A 20,835-nucleotide genomic window follows, 5' to 3' on the forward strand; every position below is an offset into this window, starting at 1 on the left:
TAGGTTGTTTGTCTCCTTTTAGTTTATTTATTTATTTATTTATTTATTTATTTATTTATTTATTTTTCTCTAGAGCTTTTTGTTGTTGTTCCTTTATTTGGATATATTTTTTTGTCTCCCCATTTTGGCTGCCTCCCTGTGTTTATTTCTATGTATTTATTAGGGCTGCTATGTCTTCAAGTCTTAGTAGAGTGGCCTTATATAGTAGGTGTGCTGTGGGGTTCAGTGGTGCAGTCTTCCTAGTTCCTTGAGCCACACGCTCCAGATATGTCCCTTGTGTCGGTTGTCTGTGCCCTCCTCTTGTAGTTGAGCCTTGGTTGCTGTTTGCATGTCAGTTGGAGGGATTGACCCTTGGGCTTATTGGTTGTGAGGACTGGCCTTGACTACGGTGGAGGAGTTGTGTTGCAGGGCCTGACCCCGAAGAACAGGATCTGCCTCAATAGGGTTCTGGTGCCTGCCCAATCTGCCCCTTGGGTGTGTTGTCCTTGGAGGTGGCTCAGTGATGCTCCAGCTCATTTCAAAGCTGGCCATTGGGGGGGGCCAGCCACAGAGGACCTTAAGAGGGGACCCATTACAGGTCAAGTTCAGCTGACCCCATGTCCCACCTGGGGCCACCTGGCAGGAGCCACAAATAAATACACAGTTGGCCACTGCTCATGCCATGCTTGAAAGTGCCTTGAGAGGCCAAGCCTTGAATCAAGGCTGGTTACCGCTAGTGCTCTCTTAGGGCTACTCAGCCAGAGGTACATGACATGCTCATGTCAGATGCTGCTTGTCTAAGTTCTGCAAACCTTTGAGAGAACCTAGGAAAGTGCATCATGAACCAAGGCAGGCAGTTTGTATGAAAAAGCCACTGGAAGTAGCTTGGGTGTGCCCAAAGGGTGTGTGGGGTGGGGACTAGAATCACCAGGGTATGGCAAACAAACAGTGTTAGCTAGCTTGATGGAGACTCAGATATGGCAGCAGCCTGTGTCTGCATGCTGGGAAGGGTCAGGGCTCAACAAAGAAAAAATGGCCTCCATCAGCTCCCCTGTCCATGAGAAAGCTGCCCCTCCAGCCCCCTCCTAAGCCAGACAACTCAGTTCCCCACAATATATCCCTGCCACCTTTCTAGGTGCTGCCCCAGTGCTGCAGCTCAGAGTGAGTGATTCTGTTGGTGAGCAAGTCTGCACATGATCCCTACAAGAGGAGTGCCTGGGACTCCAGCTTCCATCCATCTCACTCAGTCACAATCTACACTGACTTTTACAGCCAGAAATTATGTGGACTTCTCTTCCTGGCACTGGAACCCTGGGCTGGAGAGGGGCTTGGACTCCTCGCTCCTCTGGGGAAGGGATCTCCACAACTGAGATATCCCTCCCAATTTTTAATGGTCACATGTGGGAGTGGGACCACATTCTTCATCTCTGCCCCTCTTACCAGTCTTGAGGTAGCTTCTTCTGTTATGTTCTTAGTTGTAGGGCTGAGGTTCAGCAAGATTTCAGGCAATTCTCAATGATGGTTGTTTTGTAGTTTAGTTGTAAATTTGATGTGGTTGTGAGAAAAGGTAAGCACAATGCTTACCTACTGCGCCATCTTGATTGGAACTTGCCTTCTCTTAACTCATTTTAAATGTAGAGTACAGGGTTGTTAATTATAGACATGACATTATACAGCTTATTTGTCATTTATAACTGAAACTCTATCCCCATTAAACAGAAACTCCCCATTTTCTCTTTCCCCCAGCCCTTAGCAACCATCATTCTACTCTGTTTTTATGGGGTTGACTATTTCGGATATTCATATTAGTGGAATCATACAGTATTTGTTCCTTCTGTGACTGGCTGATTTTACTTAACATAATGTCTTCTAGGTTTATATATGCTGTAGCATGTTTCTGAATTTCCTCTTTTTACTTTTTTATTTTTTAAGATTTTTATTAAAATACACCTAACATACAATATTATATTAGTTTCAGGTGTACACCATAGTTATTCAATATTTATAGATCTAAAGAAGTGATCATCATGATAAGTCTAGCAACCATCTGATACAGTACTGCACTATCACAATATTATTGACTATATTTCCTATGCTGTACAGTATATCCCCATCACTCATTTTTTTTATACCTGGAAATTTGGACCTCTAATCCTTTGCATGTATATGCCACATTTTGTTTATGTATTCATCCATAAACAAACATTTAGGTTATTTCCATATCTTGGCTATTGTGAATAATGCTGCAAAGAACATGGGAGTGCAGATATCACTTCGAGATTTCAATTCTTTTTTTAAATACATCCAGAAGTAGAATTGTTAGATCATATACTAGCTCTATTTTCTTATATCTGCTTCCTCTCAGCTTGTTCTTTGTTTATGGCTTCTTCTTGCTTAATAAAAGTCATGTGCCCTTGTGTCATTTTGTGGATGATAAGCAGATATATTTTAAAAATTCATTTCTATTTTCTGAAGAAAATTATATTATGCGATATGATTTTTCTCAGATTGTGATTCTGTTTATTTCATGTAGTAGGTTACTTCATAGGGCCCTTCTCATTTTGTTGTTTTCATTCCTGCCTCCATCTCATGCCTTCCCCAGTCAGAATCCTTCCCATCCCACACTCTCAGCCCCACCACCTCTCTGGATGATAACCACCCTCCTCGGTTCAGCCTTGGAACCCACTTGAGGCCCACAAGCAATCTTTACCAAAGTTGGGTGGGAGGCTGTGTCCTATGTCCTCCTATCTCAAACTTTCAAAATGACAGATCAGTCAGATGACATTTTGTTCTTTGCTTAAGTCTTTGTCTCTGTGGCCCTTTGTAGAGATGATTATGCATGCAAAGATAAAAAACAGCTGGACCTCAGCCCTTGTATTCCTGCCACAGTGCATACTAAAAGTAAAGGTTGTCATCTCTGAATGTGCTGATAAAACAAGAAGCAGATTCCCATATTAACTTACTTTTTATGTCAATTATGAAATCACAAAGTCAAGGCAGGCATTATTATTGCTACTTTATGATAAGCAAAATGAGACCCAGAGAGGTGAAGTGACCTGCCCAGGGTCACATGTTTAGAAAGGGATGGACCAGTCCTGGTACACAGTCCTCCTATCTCTATTTCCCTCCGCCCCCATCTTCCATTGTTCCTCCCTACTCTATGGATTGTGATAGCACATTTCAAATTTAAGATTACATTACTCCAGCAATTCAGTACACGGTAGGCCTCTTAGAAATTTTGTCTGCCAACTGTGTTTGTGTGCGTATTCAGTTAATAAGAAATCTGAGACCCTTTTGTGTGTGTGTGTGTGTGTGTGTGTGTGTGTGTGTCTGTAGTCACACAGTTAGTTTGTATTATAACTGAAAGCAGAACTCAAGTCTTCCCATTTCAAATTCATACTTTTTTCTTTCTTGTGTATGATACCATCTCACTAAACAGAATTAAAGGGAAAATGTCTAATATGCATTTCAGAAATAAATTCCCTAATATGCATTTCAAAATGATTAAATCTCTCCGTGCATGTCACAGTTGCTGTACTTTCTGCTGGTGTGATGACCAGGAGGTGGGATGTACCATGGAGGACCAGGGCTGATTGCATTTGGAGCCTTCCTGCATTCCATGGGTTCCCTGCTGTTTGTATCCTGGTGTGAGAGCTTCAGTCATGGAAATACAAGGCTAAACAACCGGTTTGCATTTGTGTGTGCTCTTGGCATTATAAGCACTGCCTTTCTGCTCATTGATTCATGTTGATGTCCTCTTGGCACATTGGTTAAGCAATAAATGCAAATAGGCCACCACTGCAGACCACTGAGAAGAGGCAAGAACTCCCCAGCACTGATCCTTTATTTTCTGTTCTGGCTCAGGCTTTATTTCCCACCCTAACACATCTCAGCAAGTCCTCATAGTATCAATCACTGTCATTCTCCCAGTGGAGGACACATCAGCAAATGAGAAGGTCCTAGGGAGCAGATTCTGGCTATGGTGTCTTTTCTGCTAAGCAACTAATACCCAACTACAGAGGAGCTGGTCATAGAGCTTCCGTGTACTAATGGACCTGCACTAGTGGACATAATCTTTCAACACACACTCCAAAGAGTCCAGGTACTGAGTCACGCTAAAGGGTGTGTGGGAGAGGGGTTTGTGGCTCGCAGGGGACAATGACATCCCAGCAACTCACTTTGGGGAGCAGTAGCTTTAAAGGTTCACAATCACAGAGGAAAGTGATAAGAGTAGGCAGGAAGGTAGAGATGAGCAGGAGGAGGAGGAACTATCCCCTGCCGAACGTACCCTTGGAGATCACCCCATTTCCAGATCTCAGAGCATGTGCTCAGTAGAGCCCAAGCCGGCAAGCATGTCTGCATTGCGGTTTGGACAGGCTTAATGGCCTTTCAAATGAATTGTGGGAAATCGGCGGGTTCATGTTTGCACCCTAGAAACAGATCTGGAAGGCTAGAAAACAGGGGAGGTGCGGGAGAGAGAGGAGAAATATTCTACCTATAAGACTAAAAGCTGTCACCCAATGCAAGCAGAGGCTGCTACCCACCCTCGGGTCAGTCCGCTCCATGTCTTGCCTCCGAGTGGATTTAAGATTTTTATTAAATCTATTTTACTAAATCTAAACCTATTAGCGAGGTTTGTACTTGCCTCGCTAATAAACCTTTTGTTGCTTTTGCCTACCCGACTCTGTCATTTGACTGAATTCTTTCCTTCAAGAGACAAGAACTGAGGAAAACGGCCTTTCCCAGTAACAAAAGGAACTGTGTAATGCAGTTTTCCATTGAGAGACATGACTGCTGGAGAAGCTTCTGGTCCTTTGACATTAAAGAGGAAGGGGTGTGCTCTACCAGACTTTACAAAAGATCACACAGGAACAGTTTTTTAGGAAACTTTTAGCCTGTCTTATAAATACATTGAGATGACTGATGGCGATTAGGAAAAAACATTCTCACTTTAGTAAACTCAGCTAGGCTTCTAGGTCACTGCTGGAAAGGACCAGTTTTGGTTGAGGTCACACAAAGTCAAAATGCAAGCCAGTTTACATGACACAAGCTCAAACCATCCCATCACTGTTTGCCAGGCTGTTTTAATGAAATCTGAAGGCTTATTAGAGAAATCATAATGAGTAATATAATAATATTCCCAAATTAATAACTTTATTCCCTGAGAGTTAGTAGTTTAAGAAGGCAAAACAGTAGAAAAGTCATTGAACAGAATCTGGTTTCAAATTCCAAACCTAAATTAAAAAAAAAAAAAAGTAGACAGTAATTCTCAAATAGGCGTGATTCTGCCGCACCCCGTTCCCCCTCCCCCGGGGATATGTAGCAAGGTCACAACTTGGTGGGGATGCTATTGGTCAGTGGGCAGAGGTCAGGGGTGCTGCCAACCATTCTACAACACACAGGACAGAAACCCTGCTGTGGATAGTCACTTCTCCCTTCCCCCTGGTGGCCAATGGCACATCTCAAACACACACGCTCTCTTTTCCTCACCAATCTCGCTCCCCACGTTCTCACTGTCTTCTCCTTCAAGGAAAGAGTCCCTTTAATGAAAGGCCCACACAGCAGTCACACTCACCTTTCCCTGTTGGTCCGTTTTGACCTCCCAGCCGCGGGGCAATTCCAGCCGCGTGTCTGCAAACAGGTTGATGAAATTTACCAAGTCCCGGTTGTGCTGGTAGCGTTCGAAATTGCGCGCATCCCGCCGAACTTTGAGAATCATGTGCTTTAAGCAGGTGCTACTGGTGAAGACTCTGTAGGCATTCTGAGATGGGGTCATAGCCCATTCGGGTAGGGAGGAAGGAATTAGGAAAAACACAGACCGAGTACACTGTGAACACCTCAGTGTGATGTAATGTGATTGCTACACAGGAACTTATTGTGAGCCTTGCGGAGGTGGCCTCCGAAGCAGAGATCTTCCTCAAAAATTAAATGAGCACCCATAAACACACATGGACCTGTTTGAGATCCAGGCTCTACCTGCTCCTCTGCAGCCTTGGACACAGTGGGCCTCCGCATGCATCTCAAAGGCTCCCCTCCTTCCTCTCTCCACCCTCTCTCTCAGCATCTTGGCTCTCTTGAGTCTCGCTCTATCTCTCTGAGCATCACTCCTGTCCGTCCTTCATGGATCCATCTTTGACTACACAGGTCTGCCCTCATTCCTCTTACCTGTCTACAACAGGGTGTATTAATTTAGGGTTCCTGGGATTTAAGGCAGGACTTCAAAGGTCTGCCACTCCTTTGAATCTTGGGTAGAAATGTTTGTATGTGGAGGAGTTGGACAAATGAAAAAAAAGAAAGAAATAAGTTTTAAGCTTTTCTAATTGTGCAAATGACAATTTTATAATACATGTGGATACTGTGTGTGTGTGTACGTGTGAGTGATGAAATGAAAGACTGCTTGCAGCCAAAGTAGGCTGACACAGTGGCTCCTGCTGGACCAGGGCCTCTGGTACCCCGTGCTAAGGATATCAATTTCTGACATCCTTGTCCCCCCTTCAGCACTCACCCCTAATCACTGGGAAGTTGGGTCTAGCCACTCTATGTCCTAGAGGCTTCTGAAATATAACCTGCTAAAAATGATCTCCTCCTCCCCTTGCCATAACCTTTGTCACCTCATCAAACTACTGCATCTGCCTTATGCAGTCAGCACCTAACTCAGGTGTCCAAAGCAAAAAGGGCTGAGACTTTCTTGAGTTCTCATTTCCCAAGCCTCCTTGACCACAGTGGTGCCAAACACCATTATTGATTCCACACAGAAATATCTCCTGCATTGAGTCATTCCTTTCCCTGTGGCCAGCCCCTTACATAGGGCAGGCCTTGATCATCTCTCACTTGAGCAGCTGAATCAGCCTCTAGTCCTCTCAGTGTCTCTCCTACACTTCTGCCAGAGAAAATGTTTCATCAAATATGCTGATCACCTAATGCCAATGTAAAGTTGTGTTTTGGATCTTGATGGAAGCCAGACTAGGCTCACTCTGTGTTTTGGAGCACTCACATAATTGGCATGCAGTACAGTGAAGAACTCAGGATTGGTGATGAATTTGACCGCTGGGGACTGCAGCAGCAAGGTGATTTTTTGTGAATTCACTGGAGAAAGTGACCCTTCTCTCCTCAGATCTGGAAAAAGTGAAGCAAAACAAGAGTGTATTGAAAGAAAGTCATTTTTAACACAGTACTTCTCTCTGCACACCAGTAGAACACAAGCCTTCACTTAAACAGTTGGAGTGGACTGTTGTTTTTAATAGTAATCTGACTAGGAGTCAGTGATGCGACCAGATGTCACAATCATATGACCAAGTGTCACAGCGATCTGACCAGGAGTCATATCACTTTGTGTATGTCAGGTAAGAACCATTATTTTCTAGTTTCCCTGTATAACTTCAGTTAGGATCAAGTGCTTGAATATCTTGTCCCTTTTATGCCAATGACTTTTTTCTTATTTTCTTTACAAATCATAGTTATGATAGGTTGTTTGCAGAAAGGGCCACAATTCCTGCCCTCCTTGTATCCACACGCATCTGCACACCCAAAGGGGAGACTTTGCAGCTTCTCCCCTTGTTGAATTCAGCTGGCTGTGCATCTGGCTTTAACCAACAGAATGTGACAGAGGTTCGGAGCCAGGGTTTCAAGAAGCCTGTGTGTTCCCACTCTCACTCAGAACTCTGCCACCACTGTGAAAACAAACTTGGGCTAGCCTGGTGCAAGATGAGAAGCCATGGGGGCAGGGACAAGGCACGTCAGCTGAGACTCTCTCAGGGCAGACACCCCATGGCTGATTGACAGCTGACCAAGATGCATGCCTGCACCTAGTGGTGTCCTGAGGAATCACCCAGCTGAGCTTTGCTCAAATTGGTGCTCTGCAGGACTGTGGGATAAATGCAAGGCTATGAGTTTAAGCTACTAAACTTTGGGATGATTTGTTACACAGCAAATGCCAACAGATCTGATACCAAACCCAGAAATAAATGTTCTGCTCCTTTGTTCCTCAAGTTTCTAATTACTCAGCTACTTTACCACATCTCTCTCAGAAGGTCGAACAAAGAAATCACTAATAGAAAAACCTAACCTAGTCAGTTTAATTAGTATACCTAATAAAATGAATAAAATGGAGGCAATTACATTGCCGGTGAAACTGTACATGCACGTAAAAGAGTGCATGAAAATGTCCACTCTTCTGCATTGTCAAAGATGCCTGGACTGGAAGCATGCGCCTGCTTGCTCAGACTATTTTTTGAGCTTTCTTTATACAAATAAATTTGCCATCACTTAACTCAGTTCTTTAAAAAATAGATTATTAGGATGTCACTATGATCATTTATGTTATTACAGGCATAAAAAGTGAAAGCCAGTCTCCCATACCTTTCGAATATCCTCATCTGAGTTCCACTCAGGCAGATTGAAAGAAATGACAACCAGGCCCTGATGGATGCCTACAGTGTTTGGTGAAAAGGCTCCCCTGCAGTGTGCATAACAATAAGCCCAATGGAAAATCTCTTTACTCCCAGCTTCCTCCTTCAAGGGGAACCGTATTTTATTCCAAAAGGAAACCAATAATTATTCCTATTTGTGGTTTTGTTATGTGACTCTTTTGAAGTAGACTGTGAATTTATTAGTGCATGTTTTATTTATAAGTGGAAAGTCCTTGTGATACCAACACATAAATTTACTTAACTAGCAGTAATTAAGCCACTGTGAAAATTGCCTCATGCAGAGTATCATAGCAAACCAGCCCTGCATGCACAGAGTATCATAGCAAACCAGCCCTGCATGCACAGAGTATCATAGCAAACCAGCCCTGCATGCACAGAGTATCATAGCAAACCAGCCCGGAGTACCCAGGTCCACCTGTCTTCTGTCTACAGACCCCCAAGACATGGTGCTGGTGCTGTCGTTATGTGAATCCACTTCTGCTTCACTTCCTGGTGGGAAACTTCTGTCTGCTTTACTTTATTGGCACCTTGCCTCTTTCTGCTCTGCCCTGACCTCTGCCCTTGCCATTGCTCTCTTTTCTCCAGGGCGCAGCACCATGCCACAAGGTAGGGCAAGGGGCTCACACACTATCACAGACACTGGATGCCATCCTGCAATCAGGGGACCGCTCTGCTCATACCTAAGCTTGACTGAGAAGATTCGGCCTCTGAGTCACTCCCGCCACCTCCTCCGTTGCCTCCCGTTAGGACTTGCTCACAACTTTGGCTGCCAGAATCTTCTTCAGGCCTCTCTGTTGCAATGGTTCGCTGAATATTTTGATACCTTTGCATCAGAAAATGGAAAGACAGGAGTTAACTTCTGTTTATTGGCTTGTTGCGGGATGGTTCTTTGACTCAGAAAATTGAGGAAATCTGTAAAGTCTTGAATGTCAGGGAAAAAATGCTTAACTTTCCCACAAGAGAGCCAAAACCATTAGCAAGACAAGTATCTCTGGATGATTTGACTTCTCTTTGTTTTGTAAGCTATGATGAGTTTCAAGTATGGTAACTTCTAAAAAATCAACACAAATAATAGCTAATCATAAAAAAAATAGCCTATACTGTACATCAAACAAAATCTGGCTAAGTTTAAAATAAGGCTGTGGGAAGTAATTTAAAATGTTACAATTAAGATATCAAATTATCCTACATAAGTCTACAAACTAGAATAATAGTTCTACTCACTTATTTTTATTTGACAGGTAACTGATACGACTAGCAGGGGTTGTGGTAATATTACATACTAAAAGCATGCTGGCAGAAAAATAAATGTTTTGGTAGACAAATGTTTTCTACTTATTCAAAGGCTCATTTTATTTTTCTTCCCAAGTTGGGGATTTAATCAGTTGGTCAGCCAGTAAGTCAACTTGCCAGGTACCTACTAAGTGATTTTCAGTATGCCCAGGCTCTGTGCTGGACTTTTAGATCAAAGTATGATATCGCGCTGCAATAAACACTGGGGCGCATAAATTTTTTTGAATTAGAGTTTTGGATTTCTCCGTATACCTCAGGGATGATGTAGATGCCTGATCACTGCACTGTACACCTGAAGCTGAAGCTGAACAATAATGAATGTCAACTACAATTTTATATATATATATATGTAGTTACAAGAAGCGGAGTACAGCATTAGGAATAGGGACAGTGGAACTGTAATGACTGTGTGCGATGTCAGAGGGGCAGTAGATGGGGGAAGGGGATTATCACTGTGTGAGGGATATAAATGATAAATGTATATTACATTGTGCACCTGAAACTAATGGGAAAAAAAAGTATGATATCGCACTCTGAACATACACAAAGCAACTCTAAGAATGGAACTCTAAGCAAACTATAACTCTAACAATGTGAAAAAACTGTCCGAGATGTGTAAACAGGGTGTGAATACAGGTGAGAAAACACCTAGGGTACATCCATTTTGAAATCAGGGTACAAACTTGTTGGGGAGCTTGCAGCGAAAGAACATGGGGAAAATAACATGCCCCACAGAGTTCACCGTCAGGCAACTCTGAGCAGCTTGGTGGGAGCGTCAGTATATGTGGGCAGCACAGGGGAGGCAGACAGCACCTAGCAGGTGGCTCAGGAAGCTACATCAGAATCACCTGCAGGCTTCTTAAAAGACAGACTCCTGGGCCCACTCCGGAGTCTCTCTGAGCCAGTAGGTCTGGGGGGAGGAGGAACGAATGTGTATTTCTAACTATTTTCCGGGTAATCTGAGGCTGCTGGTCCAGGGACCAACTTTGAGAATGACTGATGTGGCGGCTGGGTAGCTGCTGAAAGAGAGACAAGTTCAGCTATATGCTGAAAATGATGTCCCCCATCTGTGGAGAATGCGCTGGAGGAGAAGAGCATGGGGCTGGGTACAGCTGCTGGGGACTACTGCACCAGCCCAGGCTGGAGCTGCGAAAGGGGTTGTGGACCATGTTGGTCTCTAAGCCTACTGCTGAGGGAGAGGGACATCCACATGCTGTAAGGATGCTCAGATCACCTCTACTTGCCTGCAAAACACTCACAGAAATGTCCAAATCCTCCCTTGTTCTTGATAGCTTGCTCTGTCTAGTTCACATTGTATTTTAGGCAGATATCCGGCTGTGTCGTTTCTCTTTGCCCAGCTCCACTTCCTTTACTCTAAGCAGCCCCCTTTCTCCTCCCCATATGACCTCTGTTTCGCCCGATAGCGCTCAGCCTACCAAGGTACATGACTAGGATTCAGATTCCCTTTTCCTTAAGGCACAGCAGGAATAAGAGTAGGGGCCAAATTCAATACATATTTAAGAACAGAATTTATAATAATTTTATATGTAGAATCAATAGGATTCGCGGTCTGACTGGATATGGAGGTTAAAGAGGGAAGGGACTATTGTGGCGTTAAAGGCTTCCACTTAGACCAGGTAGGTGGAGGTGCCAACCAGGTGGGCAGAAAAGATTTTCGTGTGGATTTGGACATGGTGACATGGGGCTCCTTAAGGTCATGCAAGTGACCAGGAGAATGTTGTTATATGGGTCTTGTGCTCAGAAAGAGATGTGGGAGTGAAGGAAGGGGAGTGAAGTGGAGGAGGAGGTCGAGAGTCCAGGTAGCAGTGAATAACTAGGTGTGCAAGTGCACTCCAAGATGTGGGCAAAGGGGACCCACCATTACACAGTCCAGGTGTGCTGTGGCAGGGTTTCTGAAAACCAGTAACCTCTTTCCTTGACTTTAACAAGGATTTTTTTTTTCTTAAGTGTGGTCTCCAGGCCATTTGCAAAAAAATCATCTGGGTGATTATTATAATTACAGAAATTGAAGCAAAATAAAAACCTGAATTTCTAACGAGTTCTTCAGGTAGTATTATCTACATTTAGGTTTGAGAATCACTGGTCTAGGGGCTTTCTGCACATTTTATTTTATATAGAGAGACTCAGCCATTCACTGTTTACACCTGGCAGAAGACACCTTCCTGCAGCAGTTACTGTGAGGCATTCCTGAGAAGATCTCATAAGAAAATGCGAACAGGGTTGAGGATGCACAAACAATTATAAAAAGAAATACTTGTGTTTATGTCTGTGGTTGGGAGATTGTGGGGAAGGTGAAGGGTGCCTGTCTGGGATGTTCTGCTGGAACTCAGGGAGTACAGCCATGGTGGGAGGGGTGGAGTGAGCCTGAGAGAAGCTATCTAAGTGGGACGGGAGGAATGGTGCCTGCCAAAGACTAAGGAAGCTGCTGTCAGGAGGATCTCCTAAATGGCTCATGACAGGTTGCATTTTCCCAAAATAGCTTAACAATATTTTGAGTCCCACATGCTTTTCTAGAGCCTATTAAGAGGTAGAATGAATGTTTCCTCCCCTTGAACCTGGGAAGGTGCTTTGGTTACCTTGAATAACAGAAGATAATGTAAGTGACAGTTTACGAGGGAACACAGTGGCCATGCTGTGAGGAAGCCCAGTCCACATGGAAAGTCCATGTGTAAGTGTTTTGGCTGACCAAGTAGCATCAACCTCCAGATGTGTGAGTTTCCAGCCCCAGCCACCCTCTGACTGTAACCATGAGATAGCCTGAGAGAGAACCACCTTGCTGAGTCCAATCAACCATGATATATAATGATAATGATGATGATACTAATTATGATGAAAATAAATGATCGTTGTATTAAATATATTTGGAGAGGTTTGTTATTCAGCAATAGATACCTGGAACAGGGCTTAGACAAATGTCAAATTGTACTCTCTCTTGTTCTTCCTAAACAGCAATGACCACAGAAGAGAATTTTTATGAGTAAATACACTCTTCTTTGATGATGAAAATGTTTCACAACCTGTTTCACATGTCCTCAGTTGGGACTTGGTCATCTCACACCTTACTGAGTCAATAGCCTCAAATTCCAGGTATAAGACCCACCCCTGATCTTTGCTGGAGTGTAGAGGCAACTTGGGGAAGCAGGACACACAGGGGTGTGTAGGCATCACTCAGTGAGGGCAGGACTACAGCTTCAGAGGCTTACTCTGCTTTACAGATGAGAGAGGAGGTCAGAAAGCCAGTTCTCATCCATTTCGTCAAAAATTATCCTTCAATATCCTCCCTAACTTTTTGTGTGTGTGTGTGCAACAAAAGATTAAGTACTTATATTACACAAAGAGTTCATGAAAATTGACAAGAAAGTCAGCTGTAATATCTAATTTGTAAATGGACACACTCACACACACACATACACAAACACACAAAACAAAACGAGAAAAAAAAAGCCCTTCCAAGATCAAGCCAAACAACAGCAAGACAAAGCTCAAGAGCAGACAATTATCATGGGAGGAGCTACAACTGGTAAAAGAAAAGCTCATTGGAAACAAAAGTTGAGCCTTCCTCCAAGAAGTGAACACCAGGAACACCACTTAATTCAGCAAAAACACACCAAAAGATGAAATGGAAGTAAAGCTGTTCTTGCTGGCGGAGTGAACTGCTTTAGAAAGCATTTATATCAAATACCAAAACCATATGAATCTCCTTGGCCTGCTCTTTTGGGCATAGAATCGTAAGAACATGCTCTACTACAAGGCAACCCTAATATTTAATAGTCTCTTGGGCCTTAGCCAAAATAGTGATAGAGAGCAATAAGCAAAACACAATATGGCAAATTAAGTTAACTAAATTACATATACTCACTGGAATGTGATACAACTATTTAAATGATAATCCTAAAGCTATGTAGCAATATGAGAATGTTTATAATACATTAAGTAAAAAGTGAATATAAAACTAACTAGATATTATCATTATAACTATGTAAGGAGTATGCATGCTTGTGGAAATTGAAGATGGATAAAATGTTTTTAAAAACTAAACCTTGGAGTAGTAGAATTATAGATCTTTTTTTTTTCTTACTTAAAACTTCCACTTCTAATGGCACAATAATTTTATCCAACTCTAGTTGATGATTTAAAATGATAATCCAACTCTAGTTGATGATTTAAAATGATAATACATATTTACATTTGCTTAATAAATATTTGTGAAGATAGAGTTAGCTAATTCAGGATATTCTGAAACTGTAGGAATTAACTTGGGAAGCAGTCTTGTACCGTCCTGTTTAACTCTGGTGCTATACCAGGTATTGAAGCAGGTACACTGCAGAATATAGAAAGAAGGTAAGGACTGTAACAGAGGTGAGCATGACTGACAGATCACGTGGTTATGGAGGAGGTACCGAGTTTCCCCGAAAATAAGACCTAGCCAGACCATCAGCTCTAATGCATCTTTTGGAGCAAAAATTAATATAAGACCCGGTTTTATTTTATTATAAGACTGGGTCTTATCTAACATAATATAATACAAGACTGGGTCTTATATTAATTTTTGCTCCAAAAGATGCATTAGAGCAGATGGTCCGACTAGGTCTTATTTTCGGGGAAACAGGGTAGCTATGGGCTCTGTGTGGGAGGGTTTCAGGACCACAGGATGTTTGTGTTGGGCGTTACAGGATGGAGGTGTGTACCAGCTGGAGGGCAGGCAATGAGGGATTTCCCTGAAGTGGGAGCATGTGGCAAAGCCTTTAAAGGCTTCAATGGGTGGGCCATGTGGGGAGCGGCCGAGTGTGAGCGAGTCACCACACACTGCTTTTGTGCACTCTGCATTGTTCAGTGTGCATCTCCGTGAACAAACACATTTGATTTTTCACAATCACCCTGTCAGGAGTCAAGGGAAACTCCTTCTTCCAACACTGAGAAATATTTCCATTTTGCTTTGAGACAGTATTCATTGTAAATTTTTCCTGACAACTGAAGGGTATCAAAAAGTGACTCCTCTTTGTGATCTGCAGTGGATAAAAGACTGGCAATATACTTCCTGTGCCTGACTTTATCATGCCAAATCACTGAAAAACTTAAATGCTTGAAACCAATGGGTTAAGATAAGTATTGAAGAGCCTGGATACTTATCGCAAGGCTCTCTGACCTTCCCTAAGTAGGTTTCTTTCTCAAGTCTCTAAATCCTTTTTCTTTTCAGCTGTTTAGGCAGAGGCAGCAAATACAACTTCCTATTCAGCAAAGTCTGGCTGAGTCATCTGGCTTGCTCAGCTCCAAGGGAGAGCACCGGAATTTACACATCAAAGCTGGCAAAACTACTCTAGAGGCCTGATTCAGATGAATTTGGTCTAATTTCAATATTATAGAACCTAAAGACCATGAACTTTCAAGGATTTTTGTGTCATAGGTCAAGGTGCTTACGTCTGCTTCCAATTTATTGTTTTGTTTTAGTGTTCAAGCTGCACCTCTTGCAGATGTAACCTGATGATGCTCTCCCTAATTCTTAGCCTGCTATACAATTTTAGTTTACCTGTTCTGGCAAGACAGACCTAGAGGGTATTTCTACGTGGGGATTCTCAACACAACGTCTATGTAAAATGAGCCTGCTGCACCCAATGGATTTTTAGTTACGGGAGTTTTGTTGCAATCACCATGAAAGTACTCTTCCCTGGATTTTTGGTGCATTCATATCTAATAAACCTGGATTATCACAAGGTATCCATTATAATATGCTTTCTTTTTATGGGAATGATGGTAGAGAAGAAATATGCTGCCAATGAAAATCCTTAATGACTTAAACACTCAGCTACTGATGGGGAACAGTGGAAAGTAAATGTCTTCCAAATGCTCAAGCAATAAAATAATCCTGGTGATTTTCACCTAAAGCATGCTTCTCTGTGTACAACAGTAACCAGAAGTCAATTATTTGTCTCTGTATATTTTTAATAGGTCTAAATTGTCCACTTTTATTTTCTGGTGGATATACAGTTCAATTTCAAAAGATAATAGGTTTGTCTCCCAAACCTAGGTCTTTATTCTTTTTAATACCTTTCAGCCTTTCTTTTATTTCACACTAACAAGATGACCTGTGGATACAACTGAAGTTGAGCCTATATTTTGCATTCCTGGTAACTAAAAGTGTCCCAAAGTCACCATCCTGTCTTTAAAGAAGAAAGATATCTATTATGATGCTCACATTAGCTTAAAGTATGGGAGAGATGCTACTTAGGATTTTGCTTGCAGGTTAAAATGAAAATGACAACTTTGCAAGTTCATCAGTAAGGGTCTAGTTTTTAGACAAAATAATTCTTAAAAAGTGCTTTTAAACATTTTTTTTCTAAGATGAAATCTTTTTAAGAATTAGTATTTCTGAGGATATAGCAATAATGGGTTGAGAGCAGACATGAATACAGTGATGTATACAAGGTTTGATGACTAATTTCGCAAACTCATCCTAGACAAAGTGCTACATGCCTCATTGCTGAATATCATTAGGGTCACCTTCGAAGTACTCCCCTTGGGAAGCTATGCACCAATGCCAGCACCTAGTCTACCCTTCAAACCAATTTTCGCACTCTTTTTCTGGAATGGCCATCAGAACTGTCATTGCATTATCCTTGATGTCCTGAATGTCATCAAAATGTCTTTCTTTCAATATTTCTTTTATTTTTAGGTAAAGAAAGAAATCACTGAGGGGCAGATCAGGTAAGTAGAAAGGGTGTTCCAATACAGTTATTTGTTTACTGGCTAAAAACTCCCTCACAAACAGTACTGTGTAAGCTGGTGCATTGTTGCGATCCAAGAGCCATGAATTGTTGGCAATAAGTTAAGGTCCTTTTCATCTAACATGTTCATGCAGCCTTTTCAGCACTTCCAAATAGTAAACTTGGTTAACTATTTGTCCAGTTGGTACAAATTTATAATGAATAATCCCTCTGATATAAAAAACAGGTTAGCAACAGCATTGCAACAAGTTTGCAAACTTAATTGTCAGACTTTGTATGACAGTTTTTCTCCAAAAAGCTTCTAGTATGCTATGGAACTTATTCTTGGAATGCTTTCAACTGCTGGAATTCTAGATCCTTTTGAGAATCTTACAACAGATATGGATCAGTCTGGCAGAAAAATGTGCATCTGTGTATAATTTTGTATAAAATTTACGGAGAGTTCATGGAACACTGACACCCTCAGTGAATACCTGGGGTGGAGGTGGGAGCTTCCATGAGTCTGTTGGTTAAGAACATCTGTTTTTGAGCCTGGGCCATCAAGAAGTTCAGGGGATTCCTCGTCTTTAATTGGCACTCAGGCTTAACTTGTCTCCTGCCACCAAATTCTACATCTAGCTTCCTAAGTACCTACTATGAATGGGTTTCTTACAATGCAAAATTACTTTCTGGCCTCCTTATACAATCTGAGCAGAAAAGTGTAATGGGGGTTTCATTAATTGCCACTCTCTTTTCACTGTGGTTTATAGGGGCTCTCTGCATGCTGATCACCAACCGCCTGTTGAGTTGCTCCATCTGCTGGATGGATCCTGATCTCCGCATCCCGTCAGGGGTGGCTGCTGCTGTTGGACGCTGCCAGGTGGTTGTACGGTTCACGTGGTCTACATAAAAGACCCGCCCATGGCTGTCAACGCGGGCTTCCCAGTCTAGTGTGTAATAAAAAGGCAAAAAGAAAAATTAAGGACAAGCTACTGATCCATGTGAAACAGATACCACCTCCAGGTCTTCTACAGGTAGAGCTTATTGTTGGTTACTTGCTGAAGGCCAAACCCTGATCACAGAGAAAACATTTAATATTTAATTAATTTCTTTCTTTAAAAATTTCCATCCCGTCAATCTTGTTAGCTACTGAAATGATAGTTGGGAGATTGGAAATGTCCTCCAGTGAGAGCTGACATTGTGTTGCTAACTCGGACATTTCTTTGCTAAATCTGATAGAGGGCGACTAATCAGGGAAGGGAATAACCAGTTTTAACTACAGTTCTAAAATACTGTACATGCAACTTTAGATGATCTCTATCTAATACTTAGTAAGTTTAATTGATTGCCGTTCCTCTTGACAGGAATAATGGATTGATTGAAACCTAGGGTTTCAAACTGTCTTTCTAATAAGTTGTAAATTCACACTGTATGTTCAACATACGTGTGGCTGCCAAGTAGTCTTGACCAAAACCGAAGCAAACCAATAAAAAAAATCAAGCTTTTAAGTACCTCTTTGTTGATAAGCAACCATCCCAAACAGTAGAGGTAGCCCAAGATAAACATAATTTCCTTTACTTCTCAAATGTAAGCAACAAACTACTAAAAGGTAGAATCATAGATACATACTACATAATACATATAGGAGCTGGGATGGGGTGGGTGGATGAAAAGTACTCAAAACTGAGAGAGCTGGCAATAATATATACATATCCGAGCTTAACATGGAAGAACAATGTCTGTTGTACAGAAATGGGCAAAGCTTTTCGAGTCCATGTGTAAAAATGTGATGGAAATAACAGCTTCATGATAGTTATGCTGAAAAATGAATTAGATTAAAGAAGAAAAAAATGATCTCAAATGGAGGGAAACCATTCAGCCTTTTAAGTGAGAAAAGCCCTAGATTTTGGGAGTAGATCATGTATTAACAATTTTATTGAAAAAAGTGTTACTCAGGTAATGACATATGAACTCAATTTTTTAAATGAAAAATGCAATATATTTAATAGTATTTTTACGGTTTTATAGGTGTACATTGTATCTGTTTGTGAATATTACGGCTTATGTCTGATCTTTACCTGAAGAATTGCCAAATAATGCCCAAAGAAAACCAAAATACTAGAAAACACCAAATTTACCTTATAAGACAGATTGAAGGAAAAATATAGTCAGATTGTATAAATATATCCTAGGAGATTTTGATTAAAATTAACTTCTAAGTAATCCAGCTATCAACTGTTAGTTGTAAATGTTAATGAGTTCATTGATTAAATTGTGTGTATGTGTGACTACTAGGTAAGTAATCTTGATCCAAAAAATTTTTAAATTTCAGTGATTCCCAAACAAGTAGCAATCGACACTCTTTTTTTTCTTGAAGCCAACATGACTGTTATCCAACAGAGAGTGAGCATTAATCTTTGAAGGGTAGTGTGCTATTCAATTCAATTGAACAAACTCCTCTTAGGACTTATTCTGAACTGGAAACTCTGCCAGGCCCTGAAGACACGTTGCTGAGAAACACATGTTCCTGTCTTCCAGGCACTCATAGTAAAGGAAGGAGTCATTCAAAGACAAAACCCCTGTTTCATAAATTCTCTAAGGAAAAAACAAAAACAAAACAAAACAAGGAAATGCTACAATAACAATAACAAATTCTCTCTGTGTGTTTCAATATTTCTAAATCACTACTGGAAAAGGATGAAACCCCTTTGTCAACATATTAAATATCTGGAATGCATAGTGCTAATTATATACCCTTATAATATTCAGAAAATAATAGCTAAATAGAATTAGAGATTATAAGTGCATTTTTTTTTGTTTTTGTTGCTTTGTTAAGAATTAACTTTTACATATTTCATAAACAAAAAAATTTGAAAAGGAAGTTCAGATCAGCATGTCCTGATGGACTTGGCACTGTGATGCTTGAACAGACTCCTGAAAATGATACATTTATGATGCTGGGACAAGTTAGATTAATTTATTTAGGTCAATTCATTGGTGACTGAAGGACCTATCATATACTAAATTACATATTTCCCATGAAGTCTAAGAACAATATAGAGCCTAATAATGTATCATCTCTAGTTATTATACTAACAAAATAAAATTGTACTTTTTTTTTCTTTACTTTAACAACTTCAATACCACATTTGTAGTTTACCTTTCTCTTGAACTTTAGTCACACATCCAATTGCCTTCTTGACATCAGTATCTGGATGATATCTCAAATATAACAATGATCAAAACCAAGCTTCAGAGCTTTCCCACCAAAACCTGCTCTATCTGCAGCTTTCCCTTCCCATCTCAGTTGAAGGCAACTCCATCCTTCTAGATACAAATTCCTGAGGTCATTCTTGACTTCTATCTTTCTCTCACACATCACATCCAATCTGTCAGCAAATCTACCTACAAAATACGTGTCCAGAATCTGACCACTCTTCATCATGTCCGTGTCTCCCCACTGGCCCAAGCCACTATTGTTTTTCACGTGGGTCACTGCAGTAACCTTATGTTAGATCTCATGCTTCTGTCCTTCCTCCTCACAATTTAATGCCACCACAGCAACCACAGAAAACTTTTTAAAACCTAAGTCAGACAATACCACTTCTCTTCTCAAAACCCTACAATGCCCCCTTTTCATCTAGAGTAAAAGCCAAAGCCCTTGAGTGGTCTACAAGGTCTTATGTGATCTGGGTCCCATTATCTCCCTGACCTCATCACTTGCTCCAGACATATTGTCTCCTTGTTGTTTGTCAGATCTATCAGGCAGGCTGTTCTCTTGCTCAGAATGCTCTTCTTCTCCAGTACTTACGTGGATAACTCTCTTACTTCCTGTAAGCCTAGCATCAAATGTTGCCTTCTCAGTGAAGCTTACGTGACCACCCTATTTTAAATGGCAATCCAGCCACCACCACAAACTCCAGATGGCCTTACCCTGCTCTGCTTTTGCTTTTTGATAGCACTTGTCACCATCTAACATGCTATACTATTTCCTCATTTTTTTTTTCTTTTTATTATTTATTTTCTGTCTCTGCCAGACAAGACTATAAGCTCCATAGGCTCCAGGGATCTTTGCCTATTTTGCTTACTTAAGATAGTACTCTGCACAGAGTAAGCATTCAATGAGTATTTGTTGAATGAATGAATATCAGTAATGATATCATCCACGTACTATATGAGATTATCTAAGAAAATTCAGTTGTTAGTCTTCACTACTACCTTTCCTAATATATTTCAGTGTCACATGAACAGAAAATCAAAACCTATCTGGAGAAATCTGTTTTCATTATTTAAAGCAGCTTATATAAAGTAATTATTTAAATTAGAATTATATTCATTTTTTGATAACATCTGTATGTATAACCAGTTATTACTCTTGCATGGATTGGAAGTCAATTCATTGATACGTTATT

General features: G+C 41.1%; 1 protein-coding gene across 1 annotated transcript in view; it reads right to left on the reverse strand.

The window, feature by feature from the left end:
* The window catches only part of HECW1 (HECT, C2 and WW domain containing E3 ubiquitin protein ligase 1), a 507,225-nt gene that overhangs the window by 89,763 nt on the left and 396,627 nt on the right, over positions 1–20,835 (reverse strand). The window contains exons 11-14 of the mRNA XM_074339744.1: positions 17,220–17,370; positions 9,089–9,231; positions 6,974–7,095; positions 5,555–5,740 (exon numbers count right to left, since the gene is read on the reverse strand). Coding sequence (XP_074195845.1) covers positions 5,555–5,740; positions 6,974–7,095; positions 9,089–9,231; positions 17,220–17,370 — 602 coding nt within the window. The remainder of the gene's footprint in view (positions 1–5,554; positions 5,741–6,973; positions 7,096–9,088; positions 9,232–17,219; positions 17,371–20,835) is intronic.

Source organism: Rhinolophus sinicus, linkage group LG09 (genome assembly GCF_036562045.2).
Source record: "Rhinolophus sinicus isolate RSC01 linkage group LG09, ASM3656204v1, whole genome shotgun sequence".
NCBI lineage: Eukaryota > Metazoa > Chordata > Mammalia > Chiroptera > Rhinolophidae > Rhinolophus > Rhinolophus sinicus.